We start from the raw sequence: 20434 nt of genomic DNA, 5'->3' as shown, positions 1-20434 counted from the left end.
AATATTGTTCTTTATAGCATCAGACTTTTACTACCAGACACATGCCCAGCTGAGTGTCATTTCTGCTTTGGCCAAATTGGGCTATGAAATTTTTCATCATCCACCACATTCACCAGACCTCTCACCAGCCGACTACCACTTCTTCAAGCATCTCAACAACTTTTTGTAGGGAAAACACTTCCCCAACGAGCAGAAGGCAGAAAATGCTTTCTAAGAGTTCGTTGAATCCCACAGCAAGGATTTTTCTGCTTCAGGCATAAGCAGAGTTATTTCTCATTGGCAAAAATGTGTTGGTTGTCATGGTTCCTATTTTAACTAATAAAGATGTGTTTGAGCCTAGTTTTAATAGTTTAAGGCTCACAGTCCAAAACAGCAATTACCTTTTCACAATCTAATATTTGGGGGGTCTAGAATCTGTGTCTAGAGGTTCTGGGTCACAAGGCAGAGTCCCACAAAACTTTAAGCTACCACTGCTACCTGGTCACTTTAGGTTCCTCATGCCAGGAAACTATTAGGTGAATAAAGGAGTTACTATGCTGACAGAGATTATTGGCCCTAAACGTCATGAGGAAAGAGGGCTTCTGTAACACAATGAGGCACAGAGGAACATGTTTGACACTTAGATGACTAGGTCATCTCTTGGATGCTCATGGGTTTTTCAGGTTTACCTATAAATGGGCAATAAGTGGTCTATATTTACCTATAAGTGGTCTCAGACCACTAGGAGTGAGGGTCTTGTTCATCATACCAGGCATTTCAGAAGTGCCAGACTAGGATGAAGGAAATCTAGGATCGGTGGTTGAGAATAGAGGTCATCAGCAGCTGCTACATAAAAATTGGGACCACTTACATAAGTGGGGGCTATGCTTTGTGCACTGTATCTCTTTCTGTATATGTGAGTTGTGACAACAGAATACAGAAGAAGCTAAAACTGGATGGCATAGATCAATGTGAGAAGCAACTGGATCTGAGCAGTGCAGAGGATGAACTGTAGTAGATGCTGGGGTGCCTGCCTACATTTGTTTTCCTGAACCACAGCATCCATCACTCAGCTTCTGTGAATGTCGGCCGCTAATGGCAGTATGCACTTTTAAACCTAGATTTATTTGTTCATTCAGCACTGCTGCTGCTAAGTCACTTCAGTCGTGTCTGACTCTGTGCGACCCCATAGATGTCAGCCCACCAGGCTCCTCTGTCCCTGGGATTCTCCAGGCAAGAACACTGGAGCAGGTTGCCATTTCCTTCTCCAGTGCATGAAAGTGAAAAGTGAAAGTGAGGTCACTCAGTCGTGTCCGACTCTTAGCAACCCCATGGACTGTAGCCTACCAGGCTCCTCTGTCCATGGGATTCTCCAGGCAAGAGTACTGGAGTGGGGTGCCATTCCTTCTCTGTCATTCAGCACTATGATGGTTTTATTCTTTCATCTACTTATGAATAGCTGTAACGAAGGTCATTTCTTTTTTTGCTGTATAGTATTCAATTGTATCAGTGTAATACAATTCATTTTTCCATTCTCCTGTTGATAGATTCTTTTGCTTAATTGTTTATGGGTTTTGGCTATTACAGACAATCCCACTATGGATATTCTTTTAACCATCTTTGAATACAGACACATGTATTTCTCTTGAGTCTCTCCTAGGAGTGAAACTATTGGATCATAGGGTACACGTACATTCCATAATAGCAGATAATGTTAAACAGTTTTCCAACATAGTTTGCATTTTGTTAGAAACTGTTTCACAACTCTGTGGGCATGAAGATATTATCCTATATTCTGGAAGCTTTATTGTTTTTTAAATTAATTTATTTTCTAATTGAAGGATAATTGCTTTACAGGATTTTGTTGTTTTCTGACAAATATCAACATGAATCAGACATAAGTGTACATATGTCTCCTCCCTCTCGAACCTCCCTCCTATTTCCCTCTGCATCCCACCCCTCCAAGTTGTTACAGAGTCCTTTACTTTTAGATCCATAATCAACTTGGAATGAGGTAAGAGTGAAGTTTAATGTTTTTGCAAATGGAAATCAATTGACCATTTGGCAGAAAAGCACTATTTATTTCAAGATTTCCCTTTGCTGTTCCGCAACACAGTATCATGCAATGTTTGATTGGTTTGACTTTTCTCTTAAAAGAGCTTTAATTCTAAGGAAATAATTAGACAGTTATTTGGTTGAAGCTTTTGTAATACTGATATATTATTTCCATTTCACTCTCAGGAAACTGAGGCTTACAGAAGGTAACTAATTTGGTGAGCAAGTTCTTCTAGACAAAGATTCACATTATTAATGCCTTCAATGAGACAGAAATTAATTAGTTAAGCATAACAGTGTGAGACAGGTAATCTCTGCTAAAGCTCTCTGTCATTGTCCTGTGGTGTCCAACTCTGGATCCAAGACAGTTGTTTCAGCTCCCACCCTCATGCTTTCCTCGCAGCTTAGTGGGAAGGGAGACATGCCCCTTATTTTAGGAATGTTACCTTTAAATTGGCTTCTCTGATAACTCAGTTGCTAAAGAATCTGCCTGCAATGCAGGAGATCCCGGTTCGATTCCTGGGTCAGGAAGATCCGTTGGAGAAGGGATAGGCTACCCACTCCAGTATTCTCAGGCTTCCCTTGTGGTTCAGCTGGTAAAGAATCTGCCTGCAATGTGGGAGACCTAGGTTCGTTCCCTGGGTTGGAAAGACACCTTGGAGAAGGGAAAGGCTATCCACTCCAGTATTCTGGCCTAGAGAATTGCTCAATTTCATTCATAAAGCTATTGGCCAAAATTCAGTGATACTGCCACACCCATAACCAAGGGATCCTGGGAAATGAAGTATTTAAGTAGCCAGTGTCTTCCTGAAATTTGGGATCTCTAGAAAACAGGTTTTGGAACTGCTAGCCATAGCTGGGGGTACTTTGTTGCAGCCCATCTGATATTCAGACAAAAGTCTGTAACTCTAGGATATACTGCACAGTCCTTGACAATTAACTGAACTCAAACTTCAGATGTGTATCATCTCCTTTTATTAGAAAATAAAATTACTTAATTCACTTTCACTTAATTCCCCCCGCCCCCGCTTCTGTTCTGTTCTTCTTCTTCTCTCTTTCCTGCCCACCCCACTTTGTCTGCCTCTCTCTCTCTTTTCTCTTCAAAAGTTACGGTGCCCTGTTATTTCCTCTCCATGTCTCCACTGCCTACATTTTGATGACAGGAACATGTCAAGGGGGTGGGGTGAGGGGGTGCGTAGGATCGCTGCAAGTGGTGAATCACAAAGTCTCTCACTTTTTCCTTCTTTTTTTTTTAAACTTTAATTATTAGTTTTTATTACACAAGTAATACATATTCATTGTAGAAAAATTAGAAAACACAGAAAAGCAAAAAGAAAAAATAATCACCCAGAATCCCACTACCCATAAATAACTACTATTAACATTTTAGTGTATGTCCTTCTAGCTTTTTATGCATATATATCAATATATATACATACATAGATATATTTATATATATTTTCTTTTTTACAAATATTGTTTCATACTATACACACTGTTTTAGAATATGTTTTTAATCTAATATATATTGTGAACATTATTATTTATTCCCTGAAAAAATTATACAGTTACTACATGCTCATTGTGAAAAAGTCAGAAATTACAGATATGCAAAAAAAAAAAAAAATATATAGTTGCTCCAGATCTCACCTCCCAGAGATAAATGCTGTTAACATTTTAGCAAATATCTTTTCAGACTCTTTAATGCACATATATATGTAAGTATATTTTTAAAATGGGATGATGCTATAGATATTCTTCTCTGTTTTCATTTAACAATATAATTCCATAAGTATATGTATGGTGCTTCCTCTTAATTGGTGCACAGTATTCCACTGATAGGATATACCATGTCTAATCAATCTGATTCTGTGGGTTTATTTACAATTTTCCCCATTCTTCCAAGTAAGTATTCTTTCTTGCATATTTCTTGAATAATAAATGACTACATCTTAGGTCATTTTTTCTGAACTTTTTCAGAAGAATTTCCCTACAGCGGAATTACTTGGTATAGGTGAAAAACACACTGCCCAATTATTTTCCAGAAAGGTGGAATCAGTTTACATACATGCTGCTCTATAAGAGGATGCTCACTTCCAGATTTCCTGGCTGTCCCTGGAAACATTCACTCTTCATATTCTTGCCTTTCTGATACATTAAAAAAGAGTATATCATATTAGCTTACATTTTTGATTACTAGTCTATTCAAATATTTTCATATTATTAGTGCATTATTTTAATTCATGGTACATTGCCAGTTTGTATGCTTGGCTCAATTTTCTACTGGAAAGTTTGATTCTTTTTGAGTCATAAAATGTCATTTATTCATGCATTCATTATTCACTCATTCCATAAATATGTTTTCACTATTTGCTTTTGTGTTTAGCACTGTGCTGAGGATATAAGAATAAGCAAAATAGACACGGTCGCTGCCTTCTGGAACTTCAGTTTAGTGGGGATAGACAATTAAACAAGCAATAATGAAAAAAGTATAATAAGGAAAAGAAAAAAATGGGAACACTTGGCTGGGGAGGAAGTTGTAGATCATGAAGATTTGCCAAAGGTAGTGGAATTTAAGCTCTTGGTATTTATTAGACATCTGTACTCTTTGTTGCATATATTTAAAATTTTGCTTTCTCTTAATCTGATTTTTTTTTTTTACTTTATAGGAATTTTGCATTTTTAATTGGTCAAATCCATCCATCTTTTCCTTTGGTGTTTCTTGCTTTACTACAATGCTTAGAAAAGCTCCCCTCCTACCACCCCACACACACTAAAATTATATCATATTCATCAATACTGCCAGTTTATTTATGTGCTTTAACATTTAAATATTTACTTCACTTAGAATTTATTTTGATGACAGTTTTGAGGTATGGATCTAATATATCCCTCAACAAATGGCTAACCATTTCTCCCAATATAATGTACTTAATAAACCAACCTTTTCTCATAGATGTGAAATGACATCTTTGTAATGTACTCAGTTCTCTTATGTTCTAGGGTTTATAACTTGGCTTTATATTTAATATTAATGGTTTATTCCGGACCATTTCTCATTCTTTCAGTAGTTACCTGAAAGTTGAGCATTCTGCATTTGGTGATGTTCTAGAACACAAAGAAATGATAGACATTGCTAAGGTGTATGTGTAGGTGGGTGAGAAGTTATTAGGGATGGATATCCTTAATTCTTTCACTTTTGAGACTTCCGGAGGCTGAAATCCCACATGGGATCATTGTTCATCTGGCCAATTTGTTGGCTGTCTAAAATTAATTAAATGCTTTTATGCTCTGTATAAAGCTTAGATTCCAGTAGGTGGCAGTATTGCCAAACAGTAAGTATCCAAACTTGCAGGAGCCCTGAGGAACAAAATGATCTGGCAGGATTTTAGAATTGCTCCAAGAGCTTTCATTAGAGGAGGCATCAGGGCTGTGCTACTTTTAAAGCTCTTCTTTGTACCCTTGAACAATGGCACAATCAGAAGTGTGCACTGGATCTGTTCCTAGACGCATGCAAAAAACAGAAGTGGACTGATTTTTAAAAGTGGCGCCTACTGGGGGCCTTTCTTCATACACCTCAACCAAAAGTGCCTTTGGGCCCAGCCAGTGACTGAGTCAAAGCCTGGAAATGTGGTTTAAACAATGTGATTGTGGTGGGATTCAAGTGATTTTTATTTTCTTTGTATTTGGTGGTATTTTTCAGATTTCCCACAAAGAACATGCACTGTCTGTAATCTGGAAAAAAAAAAAAAAATCAACACAGGGTATTAAAAACAGGGTGGTGAAATGGGTGGTTGTGTGCCAGAGAAACCTTATATCCTTTTTTGTTTCAAGCATATGTGCAAATGAAACAAAATGAGTTCAGTGGGCTCTCCTTATCCCTAGAGATCAGCTCAGTGTTATTGCTAATCTGAAAGCAAATTACCAGCAGGAAACAGAGACAGTTATCTCGTGGAACTACACCTGAGGAAGTCCTTTGGTAGGTAACAGGGGGGTGGGGTCAGCTCCTACCAAGATGCACTGGCATACCCAACAGGAGGTGGCGAATTACCCATTGCAACTCTGAGCCAGGGTAGGTTATAGGGACTGTGAGCACTAAATTTAATTTTAGGACCTGTATAGTGAAAGAAGATCTATAAATCTTGGAGTATGTCCACAGGAACTACAAAATTGATCCAAGGCTGGGAAACAGGCACTATGAATAAAAGATAAGGTGGCTGAATTTATTTATCTTAGATACGGAAAGCCTAGCTGGGGAATTAGACAAATCCCTATCTCCATGAATAGCGACTATAGCCCTCCCCAGACATGGAGGTGAGACCTGAATTTATTAACAGTCTTCAGTTGTACAGAGGACAATTGCACGGAAGGTGTTACTTTCACACTGAGACTAAGGCGAGAGTGAGCACAAATTAACCAAGCAGAAGTGATTTAGGTCAGGCATTTAGAAGAAGGTGCTGAACACCAAGACTGGACTTATCTGTTAATAACTGTACATGGATTAGTAAGAACTAGATTGAAGCTAAGGGTTCAATATGGTAGAAGGTGGGAGAGGGCAGAGATGGCAGCTGAGAGTATGCCAGAGTAGGCTCCTTCGCAATTTCTAAAACAATGGACCTGAAGTGAATTAAACTTCAGGAGATGAAAATGAACTGCATTCAGGAAAGGATATTAAGCTTGAATCAAAGCAGATGTGTGAAAATTGGGGTTTGCAGACCATGTAAATTTGGGAGTGGTTACTTGTTTTGCAAAGGAGCAGTCACCCTAGGAGTCTTTCAATAGCATATTCTAACAACTGTTTTATAAGTATTTGATTTAGAAAATTGTGATTTTTCTTGTATAACTTTCAAGGGTATGTCTTGACATGAAGCTAGTCATACTTATAACCATGTATCAGTTGCCAACTCATTGGAACACATCTCTGGACTCCAAGAATAAGGCCAATAACCAGCTGGTGTGATCTAAATAGAGACATGCATAGTCTTTTGAGATCTCTTCCAACTCTTCAATCCTTTCACTTTCAATCAAAAAAACTAGAAGACAATTCCAAGGATAATTTCCACAACAGCAGATATTAGGTTGAACTATATGAAGTTGCCATTTTTAGGTCAAAAACAGTCAAATATCAGCAATTTCATATAATTCAACCTAATATAATTATTCCAGTAGTTCGTCTCTACCTCTTTCCCTCTTCACTGAAGCTACTAAAACCTTGGGTATATTTAGTTTTTTAGGTCAAAATGTTGGTGGATATATAAATGCCTGTGCACATAAATGCTGAGAAATTATAGGGTTGGTATTGAATTTGTGTCTTGGATAAACCACGGATAGCTCATCCTTTTATTGTGCTGGATTCTGGGCCTTTTGTCTGACTTTAGGAATTTTCAGACTATGGAAAACAAGAAAAGAAGTTCAAAGGCTTGATCTTTCAACCCATGGGAAATTCTGCCTGGGAAATGGGCCAAAGGAAGAACAAGGGAAAATATAACAAAATCTGTACCATGTTACAAGTTTAGTGGAGGAAGAGCACAATAAAGCTGTGAGCAGAAAAACAAAGCATGTGGCTTCCTTCTTTCTAGAATAGAGTATTGCTTAATGTGTCCTGCTTGTAAGATTCTAAGCATAAGACAAGACACCAAGTACACGTTGGAAAAGTCTTATCTGCATAGTTATCTAAAATGAGACAAGCTTAGCTTAACTAAAAAGATTTTATTAACAATGTAAAATGTTAAGTATTTTTACGATCTGAGCTAAATCCAGCATGCCCTATAAGATTTAACACTATGCTGATAATGCAGACATCATGCTTCAATTTCAATTAGAACAAAATGTGATAATATTCAATTTTACATTGGAGGGTAATTGTATATGTTACTACACCATTTCCTAACTGGATTACTTCATTCTCCAAGAAGCTGAAAAAGACACCATTGGATCGAAAGGAAATTAGTTGCCCATATGCACTGGTATTAAAGAATTAGGATTATTGTGTATTTACAAAATTTAAATACTTTTCATATACGGTTTTTGTTGCATTGTAAATTAAGACATTTTTCTGTTGAAGCTCTTAGTCTGACAGAATGGAAGACTAAACATAAATGAGTGCAGAGAAAGCAATAGGTCGAGGTGGTATATATTTGATTATAATATTATTTCTAATATTGGTTGGATTTTGAACAGTTTTGCAGTTTTAAATAGACTTCTATGTTTAAAGACTCTCATATGTGATCAGTTGTTTACATAGATCAGCAAGAGCTACAGATATACTATTATACATGAAATAATTTTTCTCTGTATAATACACTTAAAAATTCTTTAAATAATTTAAAAATCATAATTCTTGCATCTGTCATGGTGTGGTTTGGAGCAGACATGTGCAATGTCAGCTTTAAAAAAATCCTTTTAAAAACAGACTGCTTTTTGAATCTGTTTTTTTTTTTCCTTGACAGCAGCTGCTTTCAAATGTAAAATCATTTAAAAGGACAGCGAGAGGTGGATAAAAGTAATAAGGAAGCTTAGAAAACATAGTCAAAAGCCAATGACTGTGGTTCAGCTGTCTGGAGGTCCTCGGGTTCAGTGATATTTTCAGGTCTTCCCAGTGGTGGCTTCCGGGAGGAATCGCCTAGCTTGAGACGAGACAGCACAGCCCAAAGAACCTTCTCTTCCGTCTTCTAACCAGGGGGTAGGGAGTTAGATTTAGAAGGCTGCTGTCATCTGTGATGGGATAGAATGTACAGGTTGAGTGAGGTACAGACAAAACAACTGTTTTTTTAAGGATTGGTCTTAAAAATCCACAGTCCTTTGAATCCAAGTTTCTCAACTTCAGTTTCGTTGACATTTTTGGACTAGATCATCCTTTATCGTTAGGAGCTGTCCTGAGCATTGTAAGATATCCAGCAACATCTCTGGCCTCTACTCACTAGATGTCAGTAGCACTTCCCTACCAACTGTGACAACTGCAAATGTCCCCAGACACAGCCACGTTCCTGGGGTGGGGGCGAAAGTGAAGCCAATAGCCACATTTGAGAACCACTGCTTAGAGTTAAAGGGCTTAGAGGCAGTTTTTCACTTGGGCAATGTATCCTTCTGAGAAAGAGCCCGTGTTTTGGAATAAAATTGGCTTCTTTTCTATAGTTTACTGCTTACTAGTCCTGTGACTTTGAACATATCGCTTAAGCTCATTAAGCTTCATATTCCCCATATGTAAAATACAGTTTAATAATACCTAGGTGAGAGCTAAATGAAATAATCTATTAAAACATTTAGCTTGGTTGGTGACTTTGGTGCCTAGCATAGAAGAAGGACTTATTATTAATAATAATATAGCTATGATTAACTATTTTTCCTTTACATAGGACCTTGTTTTACCTCAATTCACTCACTCTATGCCTCAGGAAGAGGTTTCAACTATTTCTTGTTGAGTGTTTCCCTAGCACTTTTTATAGCCAGGCATCTGAATACAAAGGCTTTTGGAGAAGGTTGTCAGCTGTTAAATTCACCAGTTCTGGCCTGAAATTTTTAGTACAATGACAAGTAGAGAAACAAAGAAACAAACCTGTAAACCAAATCCAGTTTAATGAGTTGAGTTTTGGGGAAATAGTGCAATTCAACAGAGAGAGTGAGTAGAAACGGCCTGTTGGAGTGGAACTGGCCAGTATGAGTCCCAGAGGCTGGAGGAGGACCACAGGGAAAGAGCCTGTAAATGGTCAAGTAGGGCAGTGCTAGGATATGGTCAGAATGGAATTAGGAGCAACAAAATGGCTGGCTGGCTCTGGGAAACGTTTTAAAAATTTTATTTGGCTGTATTGAGTATTAGTTGTTGCATGCCGGGTCTTCATTGCACCACACAGGATTTTTGTTGTGGCGCATGGACTCTCTAGTTGTGGCGTGTGGGCTTAGCTCCTCCATGGCAGTGGGATCCTAGTTCCCTGACCAGGGATTGAACCCACGTCTTCTGCATTGCAAGGTGAATTCTTAACCACTGAACCAACAGGGTAGTCCCTCTGGAACTCTTTTAAACCTAAGCTTTGTAAGGACCACTTGCACTGCTCTCCAAGAACAAAGCTAAGATGTTCCCCTTTCCCCATGCTAATCTTGAAGATGCAGGACCTTGGGAAAGAGCCCAGAATCGGGAGTGAGATGAAGAGATAGATATAGTGAAGACTGTGCCCCAGTTGAATAAAACCGGCTTGTAGATGACGGTTGGTTTTCTCGATAACTCAGCCTGGAGTGCCGCAGTCCATGGGGTTGCAAAGAGTCGGACACGACTGAGCGATTGAACAAAAACAACAGGACACTCAGGAAACTGTCAGGAACAAAACTGAGTCCTGGCTTCCTGGTCCTCTTAAATAAATTGTCATCCAAGTGCCCTGGCTTTTCTCTCCCCAGCCCCCGAGGCTCCCATGTGTCATGCTTGTTTGTACAGTAGCATCACCGACCGAGCTGACGGTGTTCCTTGGAATGCTGCGCTATGTTACACATTTAGATGGAACTAGAGTAGCAAGTTGGAGGCAGGCAAGGAGACAGGCGCCCCAGCTGGGCACATCAGATTAATCAAACACAGCCTTCTCCCCACAGTCACCACAGATTACAGTCCTCTCTTAAAACCAAACACTCTGCTAATGTGGAGAAAAACAGGACTTTCTTTGTCTTTTTTCAGAGTGAAAAATAATTCACTATAGTCTGGATGTCAACATTTTGAGACTAAAAATGGGACATCTCTTTTTTTTAAACAGTTAAACTTGCCCCAAATAGTTTAAGATGCTGAAAGCAATGTCAAATCCTATATATAAGCCTAATTTCTCAGCAGAATCTCTCAGAGATGAATCATGATATATCTGGAGCAGAAAGAAGTGATAACCATATTCTCTCATCATTTTTAGGGCTCTCACTTCTTTAGCCACCAAATGATCAGTGAACTTAACCTAACTGGATATGGCAAAGATACAGCAGACCCTGAAGGTTTTGGTATCTCTTTGAATGCTGACCACGCTTCCTGAAACTCAAGTTCAACTGAAAGTCAACACTTCCTTGGAATAGATGCACCAAAACTATGAAGATACTGATAGGAAAGGAAATTTTTATTTTTATTTCTTTGAGACTTAGAGATCTATTTTCTGAATTCCCATTTATTTTCTGAATTTCCTATATGTTTGCCTTTCTCCAAACATTTAAGAAATTTGGGAGTGACCTCACTGGTATTTATATATTATACAAAGCAATTCTTGATATGTATCATTCCCACTATATGGGGAAATGTCTACATACATTGGTCTGTTGTATTTACATAGAAAGTGTGCATGTGTGTGCTGTGGCATGTGTGTTCTGTGGTGGTATATTTGCTTCCATTTCCTCTTTTTTATGTATTAAAAGCACACAGCTATCATACACAGGGATTATGAGATTTGTATCAAGACTGACCTTTGTATCTGTGCATTCATTACAGTGAATCAAAAAACCTCTGTGCTATTGAAATTCTCCTCATTCACCCTTCTTCTCATATATATATATATATATAATATATATATATAAAACATTCACTCGTGAGTGCTATATACACACACACACACACATACGTATATAGCATTCACAAGTGAATAGGATGTGTTAGAATTGATGAGAAAGTGCTCAGATGTTAAGCGAAGGACAGGCTGCCTAATAAGAATGACTGCTGGTTTGGGGCATCTTTGTTGAGCATTTGTGACACCTTTGCCTAGCCCAGAGCTTGTCTGATCATCACCTAGGGCTGAGGTGACACTAAAGCTTAAAAAATTCTTGGCAGAAACTCAGAGCAGCTTTCTACCCTGTAGGAAGCTGACACCTGCAAGTAAATGCTGAAATTCACCAAGCAGTAAGTCTGCCTGGAATGATTTGAAATGAATTCAATGCCAAGGAAAGATGTCTTTCCACATTGACTGAAATCCTGACTTCGAAGTGAGGGGCTGTCAACAGAATGTGAGCAAAATGGGTGTTTCTCCACTTATTCTAAACTTTCTGCGCTAATCCATCTGAACTTGGGAAATCTTTTATTTTTATTGCTAATGTTTGAGAATTTTATGTTGTCTTTTTTCCAAAGTGCATACTCTCAAAGAACTGTAACCTAGGACAGTTTTAAATTTGAAAATAAAAAGTGAGAAAGGGAAGAGGAAGGAGGAAAGCATAGCAGAAATTGAAAGCAAAGGAGAGTAGGGTATTCAGTCATCAGTAAATTCAAAATCCAGTTATTTGATGATTAATTTTTGGGTGCTACTAGAGCCAGGAACACTGAAATCCCCTAAGGTACAATAATACCATTTCAAATTACGTTTGCCAATAAAAGATTTTTTACATAAATTATGTGTTAGAAACAGAGGGCATGAAAATGAGGCTTGCAAATAATAAACTGAGGTTTGAGTTTACAGCTATGTTCTCTAAGTCAAGAGGAGTGCTTATGATGAAACTGCAGTTGGAAACTTTTATTCTGGAAAAAAAAAGAGATCTTCATCTAATTCCAGGGTTCCCAAACATGGGCAGCATCAGTTTCATCTGAGGGCTTGTTAAAGCACAGATTGCCGGCCCCACCTCCAGAGTTTCTGAATCAGTAGGTCTGGGGTGGGGCCAGACAATCTGCATTTCTTACAAGTTCCCAGACCTGCTGATACTTCTGGTCCTGAGACCACACTTTGAGAACCACTGAATCACCAAAGGCCTATGAACCGCAAGGCTCTATGTCAGGTGCTGAGGGTAACACCAGATGGGTCCTAAGAGAAAGGTGACCCTTGGCCTCAGGGATCCTGGTTTGAGTAACTAGGAGGCTTCATTAGGAATGCCATTGGAGAGATATAAATAGAATGCTGTGAGAATTCTCAGAGGGAAATTACTCCCATCTTGTAAAGAGAACATTTGCGGAAGATTCCCGGGGCCTTGGTGTTCATGCTAGGGCAAAAGGGATGGGGAGAACTCGGACATTTGGTGAAGTAGGGGGCAGGTAGAAGTGGATGAAGACAGCAGTGTGAACAAAGATGTGGAGGTCAAGGCAGCCTGAACTGGGTCCAAGTAAACAGTCCAGTCCGGCTGGAATTACAGGCATATGAAGAAGGGTTAGTGTAAAACAGAACTACTGAGAATTCCCTGAATAAGGCCATATACCTTCTCTCGCCTCCCTGACTTTACATACGCCATCTCCTTTTATCCAGAAAAGGCTTTTCTGATTGCTCTATGCTTCTACCTTCATGCCTGCATTCATTCTATAAACAAGTGCTATAGCCCTTGGGCTTTCCTGATAGCTCAGTTGGTAAAGAATCCACCTGCAGTGCAGAAGACCTGGGTGTGATCCCTGGGTTAGGAAGATACCCTGGACAAGGGATAGGCTACCCATTCCAGTATTCTTGGGCTTCCCTTGTGGCTCAGCTGGTAAAGAATCCGCCTGCAATGTGGAAGACCTGGGTTCAATCCCTAGGTTGGGAAGATACCCTGGAGAAGGGAAAGGCTTCCCACTCCTGGCCTGGAGAATTCCATGGACTGTCCATGGGGTTGCAAAGAGTCGGACATGACTGAGTGACTTTCACTTTCACTTTCACAGCCCTTGGAACATTGTCTGTTTCCAACCCTGTGCATCCACAATTCTATAATCAACTCTTTATGAGACAATAAATTTACCCTTGCTGTTCAACTCTTCATCTCTCACTCACTCCTCAACCCTCCTTAATTAGGCTTTGTGCATGCCCCCAATTCCAAGAAAGCTGATTCTGGCCACCTCACCAGTGACTCCTTTGTTGCTAAATCCTATGGGTAATTTCAGTTCTTATTTAGCTGAACTGCCCCACACTATGAGCCATTTTTTCCTTGCAACTTTCTTATTCCAGTATGCTGAGATTTATATCTGTTTTTTTGTAAACTCTTCTTCTTTTCCCTCAAAACTTAAATTTTGGTATTTCAGAGCTCTTCTCTGTATACTCTCTGGGGGTGGTCTCAAGTATTTTCAGGGCTTCAATTACCAACATGCTGCTTGTGTTTACATCTGAATTTCCTGCCCTTCCAGCCCCCATGTCTCACACCAACATAAGGCATGTACATCCACCACAAACTCTGAACACTGGTCTTAGAGTGTCCCCACAATCAGAACTCCATCTGTCCTGCGCTCTATGTCTGCTGGTACTGCTCTGCTCTACCTTAGTGATGGGTACCATCATTCACTCTGCTTTGCAAATCTGAACTCAGGTTTCATCCTTGATTCTGCTTTGCTAACATATTTCAGCCAACTGGCCATATCCTCTTCTCCAAGCCCCTGGCTTTAGGTCAGATCATAAGCATTTCTTACCTGGCTTATCATACTTGCCTACTAACTGAACCCCTCCAAGTGACCCCAGGATAAAGTCCAAACATCGTAATATGAAATAAAGTGGTCTTAATGACATAGCCCCCCTACCTCTCTAGTCTCTCTCTGAAGCCTCTTTTCTAACCACTTTCCCAATTAATGAAGTACTTGTAGTTCATCAAAATCCCCTGCTCTGTCATCTCCCCAGATGTCTTCACACATTTGGAATTTTCTGCCTAGACTGTCTTCTTTCCATCTTTTTCTTTGGCTAATTCTGATTTATCATAAAAAAAAAAATCTCAGCTCACACACTTTGCAAAAAGCAATTCTCAATTACTCCCATCTCCTCCATCCCCATTTATAACTAAAATCTGACTAGGTGAGAGTCCAGTATGCCCTTGCAGCATCCGTTACTGACTATTATGGCACTGTTGCATTTAAACCCCCCTTTTTTTTTTGTCTTTCCAATAGTGTGTGTGTTTCCAGAATTCACGTGCCATACCCTGAGGGCTCTATCACAATCTCTGCAAGGGATGGCTATGCCAGGTGAAAAAGCTTCCCAGGTGATTCTCATTCCCATTTTGTCCTGTGGAGATGGAGAGCCTCTAGGGCAGTGGTGCCCAATCTTTTTGGCACCAGGGACCAGTTTCGTGGAAGACACTTTTTCCACAGACTGGGGTGGGATAGTTTCAGGAAGATTCAAGAGCATTACATCTTTGTGCACTTTATTTCTATTATTATTACATCCGCTCCACCTCAAATCACCAGTCCTTAGATCCCAGAGGTTAGGGACCCCTGCTTTAGGAATAGAGAGATCCCCAGAACCTGGCACATCATGGGTGACCATCACATGTTGGATGATGGTGGGGACAAAGAATGCTGAGTTGAGAAATCTATTTTTCCTTCGACAATGTGTAGACACTTAAAATTTGTGAGTAGAGGCTCAACATAATTAGAGTAATGTACTAAGAGACTGATGTATGATCAGTGATGAGTGGATTAGATTGGAGGAGAGAGAGGGCATAGCATACATCACACTGAATCCTGGGCAAAATGTTGTACAGATTGCAAAGAATCTGGGATAACTGGTAAAACTGCCCAAAGTGATATTCAGACACCAGTTTGAAGCACAGAAAATCTTTAAATGAGGCACTGGGGAAGGGCCAACAAGGTCATCTCTAGGCTAGCAGGTGGCAAACAGCTCAATGTCCTTCAGCTCCATGCCAGAGAACTCAACCATGGCTAGGTTGGTTCCGGTTATGCACATTCACACCAGAGTGGAGCAGGGCTGTAGAGAATGGGGGACCTGTTCCTAGACCTGGTTTAGTCTGGAGCAGGACTGTCCACAGGTGGTACAATGGTAAAGAAACTGCCTGCCAATGTAGAAGACACAAGAGATGCCGGTTTGATCCCTGGGTTGGGAGGATCCCTTGGAGTAGAAAATGGTGACCTGCTATAGTATATGCCTGGAAGATTCCACAGACAGGAGAGCCTGGCAGGCTACAGCCCACAGGGTCACAAAGGTTGGACATGATTGAGGGGTTGAGTGTGTGCGCACACACACACACACACGACTGTCTGCAGGAGAGGACCCATTCTAGAACAACTGCAAGTCCTGACTGATCCACTCGAGACTGACTCTAACGCGTGGTACCACCAACTGAATTTTAGGCAAAAGTAAATGTACTGACAACACCACACAGGATTCGTGAAGTCAGAATTTTGGAAAAGGTGAAACTGTCTTTCAGGCTTAATTTACTTCTGCGATGCTTTGTTTGATTACAGCCTGCATTTAGAAGATGCTTGTCCTTCACTTTCGCATCTCCTTTTAGCCTTTGTCAGTAACCTTGTGGGCTCTCCACAGGTGGTTCCATTTGTAATCCATTTGACACAGCAAGACTCTCATAATTAATGAAGCTCCCTACAGAACTGCCAGTGACCCAGAATGTAGGACAGGAGAGGCGCTGAAGCAGAGGAAAGGACAGCAGGTTGAGAGCCAGGAGACGGGGAGGCTGCGAGGAGCTGCGGCAGAGCAAGTCAGGCTCCCTCTTCTTCTGCGCACCTTTGTCACCAGTCTTAAACAAAGTATGGGAAGGTAAATGCCCCGTCTCAAATGAAGGCATAATCATTAACCATTACAATGCCTGCTCTTGGCCACTTTTGCTTGTCACTGAAAGTCAATTTACAGCATATTGTTGCTAAATCAAATTTTGATTGTGGTGGGAAGGGGAGATGGTAGGATTAAATCTTGAAATGTTAAAATCAACAGGAAGAGTTTCTGAGTTGAGGGACAGGATAGGGTCTGGAAGGGCTTCCCTGGTGGCTCAAATGGTAAAGAATCTGCTTGCAATGCAGGAGACCTGGGTTCTATCCCTTGGTCAGGAAAATCCCCTGGAGAAGGTAATGGCTACCTATTCCAGTTTTTTGCCTGGAGAATCCCATGGACAGAGCAGCCTGGCGAGTTACGGTCCATGGGGTTGCAAAGCGTGGGACACACCTGAGCAACTGACGCGCACACACACACGTATGGAGTTTGGAGAGCAGGGCAATCAAAGCAGTTCCAGGTGGGTCCCCACATACTTGCCTGGTGGGATTTCTACATGGTCAGGATTTGAGTAGGGAAACAGGGCAGTATCTTATTCCTTTTTATCTCTGCTTCAAACACACATGTAAATGGAATAAAAAGAGAAAAGAAAGACACAGACAAGGAAAACAGATGGCTTTCTATAATGCTTTTCATCCAGTTAGAATTCTGTTTTGAAAATAAGGTTCTACAGAAAAGAACTGGAATACATTTTTCCACATGTCATCCCACACTATTTTCTGCTTAGATGAGACCTGGATAATAAAAAGATTGTCTGAACAGAGTTCCAAGGAGATAATGGGACAGCCCCTATGCTCTACCTTGGTGTATGCAGTCAGAGAGAGGAATCTGGTTGATTTCCTCATTAAAATGGTGCCCTATGCCTCTGCTAACAGAGAAGGCAATGGCACCCCACTCCAGTACTCTTGCCTGGAAAATCCCATGGACGGAGGAGCCTGGTGGGCTGCAGTCCATGGGGTTGCTAAGAGTCGGACATGACTGAGCAACTTCACTTTCATTTTTCACTTTTATGCCTTGGAGAAGGAAATGGCAACCCACTCCAGTGTGATTGCCTGGAAAATCCCAGGGACAGAGGAGCCTAGTGGGCTGCGGTCTATGGGGTTGCACAGAGTCGGACACGACTGAAGTGACTTAGCAGCAGCAGCAGCAGCAGCCTCTGCTAAAACATGTTCCCAGAGTGACTCCCAGATACCTTCTCTCCTTCCTTTAGGCCTTCTCAGACCCCTGGTGGAGACTCACATCCCTGCTTCTCCACTGCTCACTCCCAGTGTGGTCAGTCAAGTCCTACTCTTTGGAGGCCAGGTTCCTCTGTCCTTGGAATTCTCCAGGCAAGAATGCTGGAGTGGGTAGCCATTCCCTTCTCCAGGGGATCTTCCCGACCCAGGGATCGAATATGGGTCTCCTGCATTTCGGGCACAGTCTTTACCATCTGAGCCACTGATCTCTGGTCTGGGTGTGTTTAATGAGCCCTCCATCATACTGTGAGGCCCGATTAAACTTGCCCAGAATAGAGATCCATCTTCATGTGCTAAGGGTTCCCTTTTCTCCCCCAAATGAAGAAACCTTAATTTCCCATAAGACTTCACCTGAATTTTACAAATTATTTTAGTATGTGTATGACTGAGTCCCTTCGCTGTTCACCTGAAACTACCACAACACTGTTAATTGGCTATACCCCAAATCAAAATTAAAAGTTTAAAGTTGGAAAAAACTTATTTTAAAATCATACAGCATTACTCCCTCCTGAAGAAGACCTTCTATCTCCTAGCTTTTTCCTTTTCATGTCCCAAATGGATTTAGGATTCAAGTCCTGGGTGCCCCTTGTTCGGATTTTTTCCTTTTCGCTGACAGTATAAATCATTCACTACTATTATTATATTTTTAAAATGTATTTAAAATTCTAGTTATTTTTTCTGCTTATAAAAGTAATAAAGTTATACAAAAATTTCTATTATATTATACTTTTATGATTATAAAAATGTCCTAAATGAAGAAAATAAAATATCTGTTCTTCCAATAATGCCTAATTCAAAAACTTTTGGATGAACTTTTACTAATTGTAGGGGGAATGTTTCAGATGTTTAATATAGGCTACATGGAATCCATGAAATTCAGCCTGGGAGGGTTGTCATCCTTTTAAGGAAGTACAAGAGGAAGCCCACATGCTGTTGGTGGGGGTACTTGCTCTACAGATTAAGAAGCTGAGGATAGCTTCAGAGGTGAGCCCCAAATCCAGTCTCAGGGATCAATATTCTGGAGAGCGGGTTCAAGGTCGACTTTTCATGGGCTCAAGGTCAACTTTTCATGGACGTTACACACAGTGGCTTCAGAGTGAACGGAAGTTGGGGTTATTCTATTTGATGATGATCTGGAGTTTTCCTGAGCTAGGTTGGTGGGCCAGCTGGTAAATAATAACAACAATATACTGCACTTGTTGAGCGCTTCCTCTCTGTAAGGTTAGTAGCAGGCATGTGATAAGCATTTTTTCATTGAGTCTTCACAACTCTCTGAAGTAGGTCACCTGATCTCTTTTTCAGGGATGAGGAAACGTACATGTTCAGAAGGGAAACAACTTCTTCCAGGAAAATGGCAGAGCCAGCATGGTAACCCAAGGCTCGCTGTAACCATGCTGACAACTAGCAGCAAACTTGCATGCTGTGTCCACAGGGTCACCACCATGAGTTGGAGTAAAACACAGCTTTCTCAAAACCCTACAAGGCCTCTCAAACATAACTCAAAGCCCAAGGCAGTAAGCCTGGGTCAACAGGCCCTTCAGGGGGTCCTTGCAGCTACCTGGTGCACCACATCTCCTGCCTCTTATTTTCCAACACCCGCCCCCCTCCCTTGCAGCTCGGGTCACACCGCACTCTTCTGTCTGTGTTCTCACCTCCACCTCTCCACCTTCTGCCACACAGCTCCCTGAGCCAAGCTGTACTCCAGCTCTGCCGCCAAATCCTCTCCCTCCTCGCTCAGAAGCAACCTGCCCTCCCTCCTGCTGAGGCTGTGCTCAGAGAAAACAGGAGGGGGATCTTTCCTTCTTCCACAAACCCTTTCCCCACCCTGGGTGTACCACTCTCTGAAGCGGATGCTTCACTTAAGATTGCTCTTGGCCACATGTGCTTGGTGAAAGTGATTATTACTAGCCCTTTGTACGTATCTTCAGACTCTGGGGCTGCAAAGTTGGGTGCAGGTTGAACAAACATTTACTGTTTATGCTGGCTTTTACTCTACTGTGTTCCAAGCATTTCTCTAGGTACTGAAGACAAAACAACTGTATGGAAGCATACAGAGACCCTTCCCTCACAGAACTAACATCCTAGTGAATATCCCCTTTCCCTCCCTGTGTTAGAGTGTATACTCCCATAGGATAGTTCTGGAGATGCACTGCCTGGGATCACATCCCAGACTTCCTACTTATAGTCTGTTTGGCCTTGGCCAAGTTAGCTAACCTGTGTCTCAGTCTCCTGTAAATCGGGAAATGTGAATAGCATTTCCCTCAAACATGTTATTAGAATTAAAGAAGTTAATACAGTTAATACGTCTAAGGTATTTAGACTAGTGGCTGTGACACTATAATTTATATATGTTTGATCTTCTATCTATTCCTGGCACAGAGGTACTAAAACTCTTGGAATGTCCTTAGAGGGCCATAAAGATGTCTTTTGTTAGGTTAATAATGTGATTTTGGGAAAACACCCGAGGACAGTGTTTTCCTGAGTCAGGAAAACACCTGGCTCCTAGGAGAACCAACTCTGTGATTGGAGGGTTAGAACTTTCCATCCCATCTCTGACTTTCAGGGAGGGGGATGGGTTGGAGGTTGAACCAATTGCCAATGGCCAATGATTTAATCGATCATGCCCGTGTTTAGGAAGTTGCCAGAAAAACCCAAAAGAAAAGGGTTTGGAGAGCTTCTGAGACTGGGAAGATGGCCCTCCAGAAGAGGGCATGGAATTTCTGCACCTTTCCCCACACCCTGCCCACACTTCTGCCATCTGGCTGC

At 41.0% G+C, this 20434-nt stretch overlaps 1 protein-coding gene across 1 annotated transcript in view; it reads right to left on the bottom strand.

The window, feature by feature from the left end:
• Positions 1 to 3305: 3305 nt before the first annotated feature.
• Positions 3306 to 20434, bottom strand: part of RGS7BP (regulator of G protein signaling 7 binding protein) — a 109325-nt gene continuing 92196 nt past the window's right edge. The window contains exon 6 of the mRNA XM_005892766.3: positions 3306 to 8748. Within this exon, the coding sequence (XP_005892828.1) occupies positions 8657 to 8748 (92 nt within the window). The 3' untranslated portion in view covers positions 3306 to 8656. The remainder of the gene's footprint in view (positions 8749 to 20434) is intronic.

Source organism: Bos mutus, chromosome 20 (genome assembly GCF_027580195.1).
Source record: "Bos mutus isolate GX-2022 chromosome 20, NWIPB_WYAK_1.1, whole genome shotgun sequence".
NCBI lineage: Eukaryota > Metazoa > Chordata > Mammalia > Artiodactyla > Bovidae > Bos > Bos mutus.
This window is presented reverse-complemented; position numbering and strand designations above follow the sequence as displayed.